Genomic DNA, 15172 nt, shown 5'->3' on the forward strand with positions numbered 1-15172 from the left:
CCTGGCCTCGGCAACGCTCGGGTGTCTTCGCGCAGTGGTCGGCTCAGAGAAATTTTTCTCGATTTTAAATGCAATTTTTTTATTTCTTTTGATGTTGAATGGAGAAACTGAAGGTATTTTTGCGAGCTAATGTATCCATTTGACCTATTCAAAATAGTTTTTAGAGCAATCTACGACCCATGCAAGTTCCTCATTACGAGTCATGGCACCATGGGACAAAAGCTGTTGTCTTCCTATTCAAATTACTTGCTCTAATCAGATAATGTCATTGTGCTAATTGCAAAAACCTTATTTATTTGCATTTATGATTTTTGCGAAAGTGCACTGTCTCAAGCCTGGTTTTCTAAAATAGGCTACTGTAATTATATTGTGAGTTCCGACCTTGAGGAATTGCGCTTTCACAGTAAACATACAATTTAATAAAAAGTAAGCTTTTGATTTTAGTGCTAAAATAGTATCTGATTATTTATTAAAGTTTAACTCAAGTCTACTTGGTATCTGCGTAGGCAACACATTCAAGAAATCCACTTTGGTAAAACATGGTTCACAATAAAATGAATAGTATAGCCTAATGTGAATTGTAATACTAACAAGGAGAGGTCGCCAAAGTGATGTTCGGGATCTGAATGACGATGTTATTTCCTGAAACAATATAGGTAAGGTAGAAAAAGTGTCACGGCTTTCTTCCACATAGGCCCGGGTTCGAGAGATATTCGCATGTAAAGATTCCGCGCACCATTACTTCCTTCGACTACTCTCCTACGTACAGCAGGCGGCGTAGCCTAGTGGGTTAAGGCACGAGGACGAGTCATTTGATGTATACGTTCGGCATTCGATTCCCAGTGGGGTCAAATTTTTTTATTCCTTATCATGTTTTAAAATCACTGCTATAATTCATTCCTATTCGTTTATGTCAGTTACTTTGCTATCTTTTATTTTTATATTAGTTTACGAATTTTAAATAGTATTCCAAATGGTTTCCATTTCCACCCGTGCAATGTCTTTGGCGGGTAAGATGTATCGCCAGAGTGAGGTGTTGGATCTAATTGCGTAGAAATTCAATCAAAATCACTACTTCATTTACCTTCAAAGCAACGCACAGCACCGGAGATGTCTTCTTTCTTTTGAGTTGATGGCAAAACCGATAGTAGGGTGTCATTCTCATTGTCTGACAATGAAGAGGCGCTACTGGACGACAGACAAAATTCTCGAGTACCCTCCATTTGGATTCCGAAAACTCACGCCACCACGCTTTAATTAGGTGAAACTAAATAACGCATTACACTTACTGCAGGATACTTGAACTACGCTTCACTTCAACTTCACTGATCAAAAGCTGGATTGGAACTGGCGGAAAAGACGGCCAATAACAACTAGCATGCATTGCCGTATGAATAGAATAACCCTTCCCAGCACTGAAAAAAGGTTCAAAACGGGATTTTTCCACTTCAACATTCCTTTATTCATAACGCCATTTCCACTGGGTTTTCCCTCCATTACGATTTATCCACTGCCCGCCCACTGTCTTCTAAACAAATCTTATCGCCCCTAACTACAGAATGTCCTTCCATCTACCCTGTCCCCTTTATGACATATCTTCTTGCGCCCTTCAAAGAGTTCCGCCCCGACAACCTTCCCTCCGCAGTAGACCCTTGCTAATCCCTCAATGAGGTATCAGGGGCCCAACTGTGTGAAGAAGTGTGCGAAAGATAGACAAAGAAGACTTCCAGAACGGCTTGAGCAGGCAGTTGGGACGCAGGGTCATTGCACTTGACGGGCGATAGTGGGTAGGGGAGGTACCTGGCTAGGGTTGGTGACTGAATATGCGGATACCTGGTTGTGTCTATTTGGTGAGAAGAATAAGTTGAGATCATAAATATAAGAAGAGGCTGAGGGAACAATGTCTTGGTCGAGGATGAGCACATTACCTGGAAATTCATGCGTAGTTATATGCGTCCTCAAGTTCGCGTGGTAATTATATATTTATTTATTTAAATGAAGCCCAAAAACAGCACGAGGCCAATTAGAGAGGATAAACAATAACAGGAGAAACAATTTAATAATATAAAGCATCGTAACCATTAATGAACAAAAAATATTCAACAGTATTTACAAATAAATAACAAAGAATAGTAAATTTTATCGGGTGGTGTGAGGACTAGGGGACAAATTACGATAGTGATGGAGCAAGATGTATGAGGTATGAAAAAAAGGATCAAATTTGGAACACTTTCGGCATAGGAGTTAATGGAAGGAGGAAGTCTGAATAGAAAAGAACGTTTGGAGACAGAAAGGCGGGGGGTGAAAATATGAAATAGGCCACTCGACCTCGTCGTGCGCGAAGAAACGCGAAGCGGAAAAAAGAAAGAAGGTCAGATGGTCTGTATTTGCCATTAATGATATTTAAGAAAAGTCTCCGGTCATTGAGGATACGGCGATCAGCTAAAGTAGCAGTGCCAAGAGAGGATCAAATTTTATTGAGGGAGAAGTTACGAAAAGGCAAGTGGCGGTAGCGGACAATAGAAAGGAAAAAAATTCAAAGGGCTTTCTGGGAGTTTTCATAAAGAAGGTGGGGCCGTAGACCAGATTTGGCTGCAGTATTCTAGGACCGGAGAGACACAGGAAAGAAAGAAGGTGCGTAGAGCAATTAAATCCAACACCTCAATCTGGCGATACATCTTACCCACCAAAGACATAGCGCAGGTGGAAATGGAAACCATTCGGAATACTATTTAAAATTCGTAAACTAATATAAAAATAAAAGATAGCAAAGTAACTGACATAAACGAATAGGAATGAATTATAGCAGTGATTTTAAAACATGATAAGGAATAAAAAAATTTGACCCCACTGGGAATCAAACCCCGAACGTATACATCAAATGTCTCGTCCTCGTGCCTTAACCCACTAGGCTACGCCGCTTGCTGTACGTAGGAGAGTAGTCGAAGGAAGTAATGGTGCGCGGAATCTTTACATGCGAATATCTCTCGAACCCGGGCCTATGTGGAAGAAAGCCGTGACACTTTTTCTACCTTACCTATATTGTTTCAGGAAATAACATCGTCATTCAGATCCCGAACATCACTTTGGCGACCTCTCCTTGTTAAGTAATCTACTCACCCGTTCAGCGGTTGATACCCTTCCAAGAAATTTGAAAGGATTCTAGAAAAGTAGAGATGGGTCGGTTCCCGGTTCTTGGTACTGCCGGTTCTTGGCTATGGAACCGGTATTGAGAACCAATCACATAAAGTCGGTTCTTTGGAACCGGCTCGGTGCGGTGGCGAGGATTTGAATTTGGCGCCTAAAGCCGAAATGGTTAGCAGCGTATTCAAAGCCAAAAAGTGAAAAAAAAGATTAAAAACCACATATATTACTTTCTGATTGCATTGCGTCCATGTTTTTTTCTTTTGAATGTTGCTCGCTGACACGCGCATTTAAGGATTCGTCAGTTTGTCGTTCTCGCCAACATTATAACATTTCCACTTTCAATTGAGCTGACCTTTTGCTGGCCGCCATCCACGGCATGGCACCATTCTTTGAACTTACCATAGGTCTTTATGTTGAACGAGTCGATTCGCACCGTTGATGGCATGGCGCCCATTTCAAGCCAGCCCGGCGATATGACGTCTCCGACATGAAATATTCAATGCTACATTGAGGCTGATTTCAGACGATATTAGTGACCTTAATAGGATGTCATTTGAATTACATCCAATAGACATCCAGAGGATATTCATAAGAGGCGTATGGATGTCAAATGGACATCCTTTGGACATCTTACAGTGGTTGGGTTGGGCTTGTTGTGGCTGGGTGTTTGATGTCATGGCAGTGCAGGAGCGAGAGCTTGCTGCAAACTTATTGTGTTTTTTATTTTAGTATTGTTAATGAACAACAATTAAAAATGCAAGATTTGATTTGTTTACCTTATGAGTTGGAGCATGCTGTTGTGTTGACAACCTATCCTGTCAGGGCTAATCCTAATATTGCTGTCAATTGAAATGTTTGTCTCCAAGAACCACTCATCTATGGTTTACATGATGCGTGACAGCCTGGATTGCATTCTAGTTGCCTTTACAAGAGCTCTGTGTTTATGGTATCTGAGTATCATAGACATTACAATTATGCCGAATGTTCATGGAACTGCATCCTGCTACAATAGTTTCTCTGGCAACTTTATGTGATGCATCTATATGGTTCCATGCCTGGATTATGGTTTCAGCCACTGGAAATCATTATTTTTAAACTGATATTACTGGTACTCAGGTTTATATTTGATTTTTTATAATTGTGTTACAAGAAGCCAATTTTCTCACTCACAGATATTTTCTTCTGATGGGCGATTCCTCCAAGCTTTTGGAAAGCAGGGATCTGGGCGAGGAGAATTTGAACGTCCTGCTGGGGTAGCTTGCGATTGCCTTGGTCGCATTGTGGTTGCTGATAAAGATAATCACCGAATACAGGTATAAAGAGTAAAGTGTTTATCATAAAATTTGAATAGAAATAGTGTGGAAATTTTAAGTGATTTTGTTTGTGCCTTGAAATGAAAATATCCCATTGAAATCTCTGGTTTTGTCAGTCTTGAACATATTATGTCTCGAAAAAATTTACCATGTAATTCTCCTTGAATCAATTTCATTGTTTTAGGCTTTCAGCATCTTATCACCTCTCCATTTCAATATTAATTTCTTTAAGTATATTTGTACTTCAGGTTAAATGTTGATACAGGAGATTTGGATTAATATGAAAATTTAGGTCTTTTTTAGTTATCCTGCTGAATGAATTTTAGTGTAAGGATAAGTGTTTTATAAAAAATAAACCTTGAACTTCCACTAGTTAGACTTGAGGGAAGACCGTGATTGCATCTCATTGAAATTTAAAGTGTACATAGAAGGAACTCTTCATAACATTAGTAAAATTAGTGGCTTCAGAAGTATGATTTTTCAAAGTGACATAGTTGTTAGGCCATCATGGAGCACTTTTACCATAATTAAGATTCTAGTTTTGATTCGATCTTACTTAAAATGCAAGATTTTTTATGAAAAAGACTAGGTAAATTGGGGTTCACCCGCAAAATTTATTTGGTCTGTCTGCAATATGCATCTATCATATTGTAATTTTTTTCCTGTATGTCAAGTCTTATGATTCAGATCATGAATTAACAAACTTGAGGTTTTGTTATGGTATTACAAGTAATTCTTCTTACTTTTTCATAGGTATTTTCAGCAACAGATGCATCTTTCCTATTGATGTTTGGTGAGAGAGGAAGCAGAGTGGGCCAGTTTCATTACCCATGGGATGTGGACTGTGCCCCTGATTCAGGTGCCATAGTAGTGTCCGATACCAGAAACCATCGAGTCCAACTTTTTACCCCTGCTGGTGTGTTCATTCAGAAGTTTGGTTTTGAAGGATCCAGTGCTCCCGGGATGTGGAAGCACTTTGATTCCCCCAGGGGAGTTTGCTTCTTTCGACATCGATCTCCCAATTCCCTCAACTCTGCTCCTCTTCCATTCACTCAAATGGATGGTAGGAAAATCAAAATCAGTGAGAAATCAGCGGTTCTTCATGATAATTTCACTCTTAAGGGAAAGCGGTGTTTGACTTCTGAAGCTCAACCTGCTGTCGGGTCTTTGCCAACAATGGCTTCAGATAGTAATGGATGCTCGGGCAATGGTGATTCAAGTCCGGGTAATGCCATCTGGACCACTCATCATGTTGTTGTGACTGACTTCAATAATCACATTCTTGTGGTCATTGATCCTGACTTTGTGAATGCCAGATCACTTGGAGGGTCAGGAAATGGTGAAGGGCAATTCATGCGACCTCAGGTAAGAATTAACTGTGACTTATTCCATATCTTTTTTCAGTATGCTCAAGCTGTTTCATTTCGTTCTAAAAAGTCCTTCTCAAAGTGTTTGGGTGTAGGGTTTACTAATTTTTTTATATTTTTTAAAATTTACATGGAAAAATTTTATTTTTTATTGCAAGTCTACTGTTATTTCAGATTATTATTACTTCTAACCTCTCAGTAAAAACATTGGTTTGAGTGAATATATTTACAGTACTATCAATATGTTTTGATTAAGCTAGAATTTTAGTCTCTGTTTAAGAATCCCAATTGCTTTCTGTTCTTAATTGAATTCATATTAACCTCATTATTCATTCACTTGCATTAGAAGTACAGCCGACTCTCGATTATTTGGCTGCAGTTTATCCGTGTACGAGTTTTACACTTTTTCGATGTTTTCCGCAATCTTCATTTTTTTAAAATGACGCAAAAGCACTAGGATATTCGCATTTTAATGCTAGGCTTCACGGGGCTTATTATTTCTATTAGAATTCGCTTCGTAAAATGGAATTATTTTATGTTCTTGCTGATAAGGAATGTTTCAAGTCTACTTGGACATCTGCCCTAGCAGTGCTGTCGTTTCTGAAGATTCTTCATTGTTTGATCAATACTAAATTGAGAAAGTGTTATTAAATATCTTTAATTGCATATTTCATATCGAAAATTAGCAATTATTGCCATGGCCTCACATGCGTTTGAATATGGCCCAAAGGAACCGGAGATTTCATTGTACTCAGGCATGTTTAAACCGCGACGAGTCAAGGTCAAACTGGAGAGAAAGGGAATAGTTAGGTCAGCGAGGAAAGTTGAAGTAGAGGTAGCACGAGTCACAGCCGGGCACTTGCCTGTGCAGACAATTTTCCATAAGTCCTAGTTTCCTATAACTGCTGCTGCACGATGGCGTGATTGCACACCCGTTGCCTTCACGGGAGTTCCATGATTGTTTTCCAAGCGGTGCGTGATTGCTCACAGTGATCACAGATCTGCATGCCACAGCAGTTGCATCCTGGACAACTTGTGCGAGACGTGACTATGCAGCATGGTGCCTGACAATGTAGTTTCCGATGTCTCACAGTGGTTTTGAGGCATTCGCGCAAACCACTTTTCTGTATCCGTGATCTTGCAGTCACAGGTGCATCATTTTCGGAAACCAGGTATGACAAGTGAATGTAGGAATTAGGAATTCAAGTACAATCACGTTTTTGCCGCTAAAAAGATCGTGGTTGGGAAAAGAAAACTTTTAATTATTCCGGAAAGCCATATAAAATAATAGACAATTTGCATAAATGATATTTAATCATTTGATTTATATGGATTATGAAAAATAAATTAAATTCTAGTGAAAGTTTGGACTATTTTTGTTTCCTGATTATTCGTGCCGCCTCTCCCCTTCATTAGCCTGGATAATCGGGAGTATGCTTAATGATTATAAAATTTTGTCCTCATCAAACATTATCATGAGCCAAAAATGAAAATGAAAATTGCTGAAACCAGCTAAAACATCCCAAAGTCACACATGTGGTAGTTGTTACCATTGCCATGCTGTCAATATCAAACATCAGCATATGGAAATAAACCTTGCATTTGGTGACAGCAAAGCCCATGTTTTCCCTCAATATTGATTTGAAAATAGCAGATATTCTTTAAATATATTGGTTCGTTGTGCCCAGATCTGGCTCTTGCTAATACATATTCTATTGAGAAATATTTGAGTGTATGATGACAATACTGGTTAACCGTAAAAATCACTTGGGGCTTATATATCTGCCACCATGTTTAACTCTTGGTGTTTTTGTGTATCATTATTGTAAAAGGTTACAGAGCAAAATGGTCAACATCATCTACAAATATTGTATTTAATTTTCAGGTAGCACTATAGTGAAGTATTGATTGTGAGAGGGAATTACAGCAACTATGTATGTGGTAATGGAGAATGCATTCATGCCTGGATTTGTCCATGAAATGTGTGACAATTACGTAGGCTTGCAATTCGGAGTGGGTTACAATTTTCTTTTAACCAATGGAAATAATTTTTGTTTCACAGCATTTCTAAGTCTCTTCAAATAATTCACTAATCATTATCAGAAAATTTATTCATATATAAGTTTTTACTTATGTGAAATATTCTATGATCAAGGAAGGTAATGTGACACCATGTTTCCTAAATACTCGTGACAAAATGTGGATTCACTTCCCTGGATTCAGTAGTGAATTATGTGAAGTTTTGATTAAATCAGGCATGCATGAGAGTTATGTTGGATGGCGTCTCAGAAAATGGTTTGAATACTTAAGAAAAAGACTTACCCTTGCCTTCAAAATAAATGTTCTGTCAAGATACTTAAATGTGGCAGATTAAGGAAGTTGTTCTGTGGAGGGGGGGGGGGGGTTCGTTGATTACTTCACGTGGCACATTGGTGGTATACCTCGCAGCATCTATATCTGATATATGAAGACAAGTCACAATTCAATTCAGGTATTAAAACATATTTGGTTAATCTGTTGAAGTAAACAATTTTATTGGAGAACCATGTTAAGGATAACCATCTTTTCAATAAATCCATAAATTGCAGGCGAAGGCCATGCCTACCCTTTATCTGCCACTAATGGTGAATGAAATATGCATTTCCTTTCCAAAATCTTCCAAGCAAAAAAATTTATTGCTCTAAGAGAAAACGGTTTCTGACAGCTGGGATTTGTGATGTGTCTCGAATGCATATGGTTTTCCATTACTTAATTCTACCATCCTCAAACCATTCTTGTTTTTATTTTAAACAGGGTGTGACTGTTGATGAAGAGGGCCGAATCATAGTTGCTGACTCAAGAAACAATCGAATACAAGTGTTTGAGCCAGATGGTACCTTCCTTACCCAGTGGGGAACTTTCGGGACAAAGCCAGGAGAACTAGACCGCCCATCAGGAATTTGTGTGACTCCCAATGGTAGAGTGGTGGTGGTGGACTTCGGAAACAATCGAGTACAGGTTTTCTAAAATCTATTATGACTATGGGAAGGCTTGAGTCTATTGTATTTCTCTTTATTCACATCAAATGTTGAAACTTGTATTACACCTTAAACTTTATCTCTAAAAGAACTGAAGTGCAACTATACAAGAAAAGCTATAGAAAAAGCTCATTTTGTGCAGACACTATTATAGAGGTATTTTTGCGTTTAAAATGTTAGCTTTTCAATTACCCCCTGGATTTTATATTGGACTCTTTAATTTTAATCCAAAGATCTGATAGCTAATTGAGTCCCCATTCAATGAAAGGAATAATCTATCTCCCATTAATGTCGTTACTCTTACCTCTGAATTGAATCTTTTTACATAATGCATATATTCGGTTATTATTTTTGATTATGGATTATCTTAGTTTTTTTAATAATCCATGTGTCTTCTAAATGATAAATATATATGTTAGAAACTTTTTCTGGTTAACATGAAATCATATTGCAAAGAATTAGTTTGACTAAAGTAAATTGTGAGAACCAACAAAGTCGTTGTGCATAAAAATATTTTTAATGGCTTTCGTTGTTGATGTAAGTTAAAATCAAATGGTGCAACTTAATTCACAAAATACCTCCTTGGTGGAAAAATTCCATATGATCAAAATCGTTTTATTTTAAAGCTAGAAACAGCAATATGTGCCTCATTTTGACTCAGTCTTAATGAAAGCAAATACGAAATAGATTTGCCAGATTTAATTTTTATAATTATAGATAATTGTCTTCCATGAAACATTTATTTTAAAGTATGAAAGTATCTTAAATTTTTAAATATTTCCAGATATTTAATTATGATTTCGTATACACTAGTGAATTATTATGTGATGATTTATTTTATTGCTTTTTGGAATTAACAAAAAAGTCAATTTCTGTAAATGAACCTCCATAGAAGTTTTACCTCTCCAATTTAATCAATTACTTAGTTTTTGATATGGAATTATTCTTAAGTGCCATGGTTTTCGAGATTATTATTCATTACAGATCCCTATTGTTACCCATGTTAATGATGTAATGATGAATCCAGAATCTTCAATTAGTAGCGAGATTGTGATTTTAGGTGTTATATTTTTTTTGCCCTTCCTAACAGTCTAATTGGCTGGATTTAGTCCTCATTGACAGTATTCATTTGCTCCTTAGTCAAGCCCAGCACAGAGTTTTTGGTGCTCCTTATAAAATTTGTTTGAAGGCCTTTGCAAGACAGTAGATGGAGACTGTCGTAGTTGACTAATCATGACTGATCCAAGTTAGTCGAAAATATTCAGTTGAACATGCATTTGTGATATAGTGTGGCTTCTTTGTACATTTCTTTGTATGGATGAGTAATCTTATGCAGTTAATCCATCTTTTTCTGTAGTAGTATGATTACTTAAGTGATTCTCCATACCAGATGGTATTAACTTATCACCTCTCAGGAAAAATTGATCACTTTTTAAGGCCCCTTGATTGATAAAATATTTATGATATCTGAAGTAAAGAAATGCTTAGTTCATGTTCAAATGGAATTTTATTTTATTGTAATTGTCGAGATAAATTTTGTGCACTATGATGTGCAATATGAATTTAGCTGTATTTTTTAATGGGAATGGGTGACAATTAAGGATAGGAGTTATTGTGAATTTAAAGTTCCTTGCATAGTTGCCATATTGTCATATAAAGGGTGATTAAGAGAATAGGAATATTCAGAAGCCAAAGGTTTCTGAATAGCTTTAAGCTGCTACCTCTACCCTATTGTTGATACTATTAGCTCAGGGAGTTTTATTGAGTAATGATGGGTTCTCAAGGCAGCAGTTATGTAAATTTAAATGATGCATGGTCATTCCTTTGGCTCTGTCATATAATAGTGTGATGAATTTTGTTTGAACCATTACTTTAGAGATTTTTGTATTCATACTTTTTCTACTGATTCTCTTTTTTAATTGTGCGATAGTTTATGTTCTAAGTGTTATGTTTTCCGTTGATAATTTTTTTCAAAATTCGAATTTCAAAGGTGAATTTTGCCTGTATAACATTGCAACGCCTTGGTATCTGGCTACTAATTGTGTATTTCAAATGATATTTTTTAAAAAACATTTTTTGTGTTTATGAAGTTATATAAAAATCATGTGTAATTTTTATTTTTGTTAATTCTATGGTAGCACTTTAATGTGTATGATATTATTGAATCATGTCGTTACCATATTGATGAGGCAACTATATTTTGTTCCTGTCTTTTTGTGAAACATAAAAAGATATTATCTTAAGTTCCTGTGCCTGATCAAAACTTAACTTCCTAGGAATACTAAGGGATAAACTTAAATGAACTGAGGCCAGGCAATATAAGCTAAAATGTTGCTGTCTTCCCTGGTTAAATCAGGAGAGAATTTTAATTGACATTTTTTCATTTGAGTAGTTGCTTTACATATAGCATTGATAATGTCTCTAAACTTGTGTTTTAACTGATAAGTATACGGGTATAGACTGTAAATGTTGAACTTAAGACTGATCTGCTATTGTTTGGCATTTTCTAATGTTTTTATATATCTAATCTCTTAAGCACTCTTGCCCAAGGGTGATGTAAAATTTAAGACTTAAAAAGAGCCATAAGACTGATGAAAAGAGTCATTTATTTTTCAATGACTTAAAAAGCTCAATGTTTATAGAACTACTTGTATTTCTTTCAAGTATTCTTGATGAAATATGATAATGAAGGTGCCTTTCTGTTCTGAAACATGAATGCAAAAATGAACTGTTTGGTAAAGTTAGGTAGATATTTTGTGTAAATTATATTATATTTTTAAATTTGTAACAAGCTCAAAATAGTGGAGCTTCCTCAGTACTGTACGCCTGTAAGGGGTAGTGATTTTGCAACATCTAGAACTGAAATTTTTAGACTCTTAATGAGAAAAAAGTAAGTTGGCATCAATTGCAATTAATTCTGATGTGTGCGCATTTATAGTATAATCACTAACCTTTGCTCTGTGGAGTTATTTTTGTACCTCTCCTAATTTGTGCATGCTAGTGAAAAGATGCCAGTTCCTACCGATTCATGTTGAAGGCATCAATAATTTACATTGTGTACTCCAGATATGGAACCAATGAAGCAATTTATATTTTCTTTTATTTTTATATAAAAATATCTTCAGACTCCAAAATAAAAATGCCAACCAATCATGTAGTAATGCCAATATTTGCATGCTAAAAGTTAAAATATTCTGGGTGTATTTGGATATATTTCAAAATATTATCTTACTATGTTTTGTCCTCTACTTGTGTGTTGTTGTTGTAAAATAATAGCTCTCTGGCTAAAAGCTAATTTGTTTTACGTGATTGAAATTTATCTCTTGGGTAGACATTTGATTGAAGAATAAATCTTGTAGCTATTATTAGTAAGTTTGTAAAACATGGTTAAAATTTATCGAAAAAGTGAAAGAATGTTTTGGCTCAAGATGGACGACATTGATTTAGACTCATTGTTTTATTTCAGTTAATGAGAGATTTTGGCTAATAACATTAGAAGCTATTGTGGAGTGTATGAAATTTCTCCTGACAGTATGAATATATCTGTTACTAACATGAAATTAAAAAAAAATATTTGGTTGTACAAGTACGTAAGCTACAGTCATACCATATCTTTTTGTCTCTCTTCTTTGCATTTAGTTTTTTGCTAATGTGCTGAGTGGTCGAATTACCATTTTGTGATATTTCACAAAGTCTGAAAAGAGTTGGCATATCTATAATAATATTATTTACCTTAGATTTTGGTGAAGCGATTGGTAAAATTATTTCCATGGGTGTTTCAAGCTAATGAAAGCATTAATTCGTTGGGTAGTTTGTATGCTCGAAAATAGGTTATTACCTCAAAGGAAATGTTATATTTGTGAGGAGATACCTTGAATGTTCATTTTTTCTGTATTTATGTCTTATAACCACAATGGCAATGTATGATGCAATAAACTTAAGTATGAGATTCACAGCATTGTATTATTACATTTTTTTTCATCACAATTAAACTAAAAGGTTTATTTTAGAGATGTGCGAATAGTATCCGCGAATACTCGAATACCTCGAATACTAGAAAGTATTCGATATTCGAGATTTCGAATAGTTATGCGAAAAGTACCGCCTCGAATACTTTGAATTTCGCGTCATACACTGTCGCACGCACGTCGTTGGTAGTGACTCGGAAAAATGTAGAGAACTGTAGTCATTTAGTGCTCGCAGCGCCGTTTTACGCAAGTTGACGAATTGCATCAAATTCGTGGATTTTAGCGGTGAAAAGTGTTCGACGAGGGGAACCGAAAATAGTCGGGTGAAAAAATCCGAAAAGCCCCGATTCCCCCCACCAGGAGAAACTCAGTGCCGTGGGATAGCAACCTTAGGGCATTTCCCACGATCCTCTATCCCCCTCCATTCAGCACTCGCCTCAACCACTCTGACGCTTTCTTCTTCTCCGAAATCAAACAAAAGGTCCCAGCTCGCGCAGGGATCGCATTACGAAGACCCCTGCTTCGAAAAAAATATCGAGTTACGAGAACAATAAAAACGTGTTTCACGCCCTCCCCCCTTTTCTCACCCACTGACCTTTTTCTGGCTACCTGCTTCGAAGTTCCCCATTTCTGGAGGTCAACTGCTGTGTGAGTACCGTGGGATACTTACATTAGCGCATTTCCCAAGGTCCGGTATCCCTCTCCATTCAGCACTAGCAATTCATGCAACCTTCTGAGGCTTTCCTCTTCTTCAAAATAAAAAAAGGTCACAGCTCGCGCAGGGATCATATTACGAAGACCTTAGCTTCGAAAAAATACGCGAGAACAATAGAAACGTGTTTCGGGCCCTCCCTTTCCTCCCCCACTGACCTTTTTTTTTCCTACCAGCTTCGAAGTTCCCCATTTCTGTGGAGGTCAACCGCTGCATGAGTCATCTATTAGCACAAAGGGTGTCTAAGAATGACTTTCGTCAATTGATGTTACACCTTTATTGAATTGAAATATTAGTAATGTGCGCGTAATTTCAAAAAGAATAAGACCAAACACGACGTATTTCTGAGTTTATTTAAGCATTTTACGCAAAGAAATAAATGTCAAAACACGACGGAGACTTAGCATTCTGGCGAAACTCGATATGAGCAGCAGAGCTTCTCGGAAGTTGATGCGGTATTTTTTTCCGAAAACATATATCAAGTTACAATTTATGAGTGGTGCTATAAATCTTTATTGTTACAGTCACAGACAAAAGGATATTTTCTCAGAATATTTGGTTTCTCCCTGATAGCAATTCCAATTCATCTTCTTATCTCGTGAGAACTCCCAAAGATGGACTGAAAATAATTGAAGAAAATCCGGTGGAAAAGAGCTTGTATTTTGCAAAATGCCTCAGATTGTCAGCTAGCACTTGGCAGCAGGAGTGGGGGTAAAGCGATGTTAGCTGAATTAATTATATGCCCAATTGTTTCCATAAAATTAAATTATTCATTAATCAGCTAAATTCCTGTTCGAATCATTATAAGGAAATCAAAATTACTCCCCAAAATCTTGTGTTGCCTGCTGCATAGGCAACCGAGTCAAACATTCCAGCATTCATCATTTAGTATTCGAGGTACATATTCGAAATTCGAGGTATTCGAATATTCGAGGTATGATTTAATATTCGAATTCGATATTCGAATTCGAGAAATCTGCTATTCGACCCATCTCTAGTTTATTTCATTAGCTTACATGGATAGTGGGCGTATTATATACCAAATTTCCTTTAACGTTCATGTGGTGTTAATTGCGTTCCATTAATTGTAATCCAGTACCGCAAAATAACTATAGAATCGGCAGATTTATAATGCAGTGTTAACATTTTTTACGGCTTTACCTGCGTGATATGGATGTAAGTTGTATGTGTATCTCAATCCAGAAATGCGAAATGAAGTATAACTGGTATAACTGCCGGCACTGTAGCGGTTTGGGAGAGGTAATTATTAAGTAGCGATAGTTCCATTATTTTCTAGATAGTTTATTTCAATTAATACTTACTAGTGCTTTAACTAAATACAAAATGAAATATACGAACATTTATCACCCTTCTTCAATAATAATGTGGCGAAGGTCAGTTCAAAAGCTACAGGTCATTTGAACATTCAACTTTTGCCGCCGATCGGTCCACCGTTTCTAAACACACGAGCACAGATGCGTTCCAATCGTCTGTTTCAATGTGCACTAATGTGTTTCAATCTGTTGCGCTGTGAGCTAATCTGCGCAAGGTGATTGGAAAGCACCCAAAGTCACCTGCCATTGCACTTAATAAGTAATAATTCCTAAGTATCTTCTTTTTCTGTGGAGTTTTCTTGGCTTTAGAGTAC

At 36.7% G+C, this 15172-nt stretch overlaps 1 protein-coding gene across 1 annotated transcript in view; it reads left to right on the forward strand.

Moving 5' to 3' along the window:
- Nucleotides 1-12797, forward strand: part of LOC124163952 (E3 ubiquitin-protein ligase TRIM71-like) — a 30421-nt gene extending 17624 nt beyond the window's left edge. Inside the window, exons 6-8 of the mRNA XM_046541082.1 lie at nt 4320-4460; nt 5214-5825; nt 8621-12797. Coding sequence (XP_046397038.1) covers nt 4320-4460; nt 5214-5825; nt 8621-8833 — 966 coding nt within the window. The 3' untranslated portion in view covers nt 8834-12797. The remainder of the gene's footprint in view (nt 1-4319; nt 4461-5213; nt 5826-8620) is intronic.
- Nucleotides 12798-15172: the final 2375 nt, after the last annotated feature.

Source organism: Ischnura elegans, chromosome 1, assembly GCF_921293095.1.
Source record: "Ischnura elegans chromosome 1, ioIscEleg1.1, whole genome shotgun sequence".
Lineage (NCBI taxonomy): Eukaryota > Metazoa > Arthropoda > Insecta > Odonata > Coenagrionidae > Ischnura > Ischnura elegans.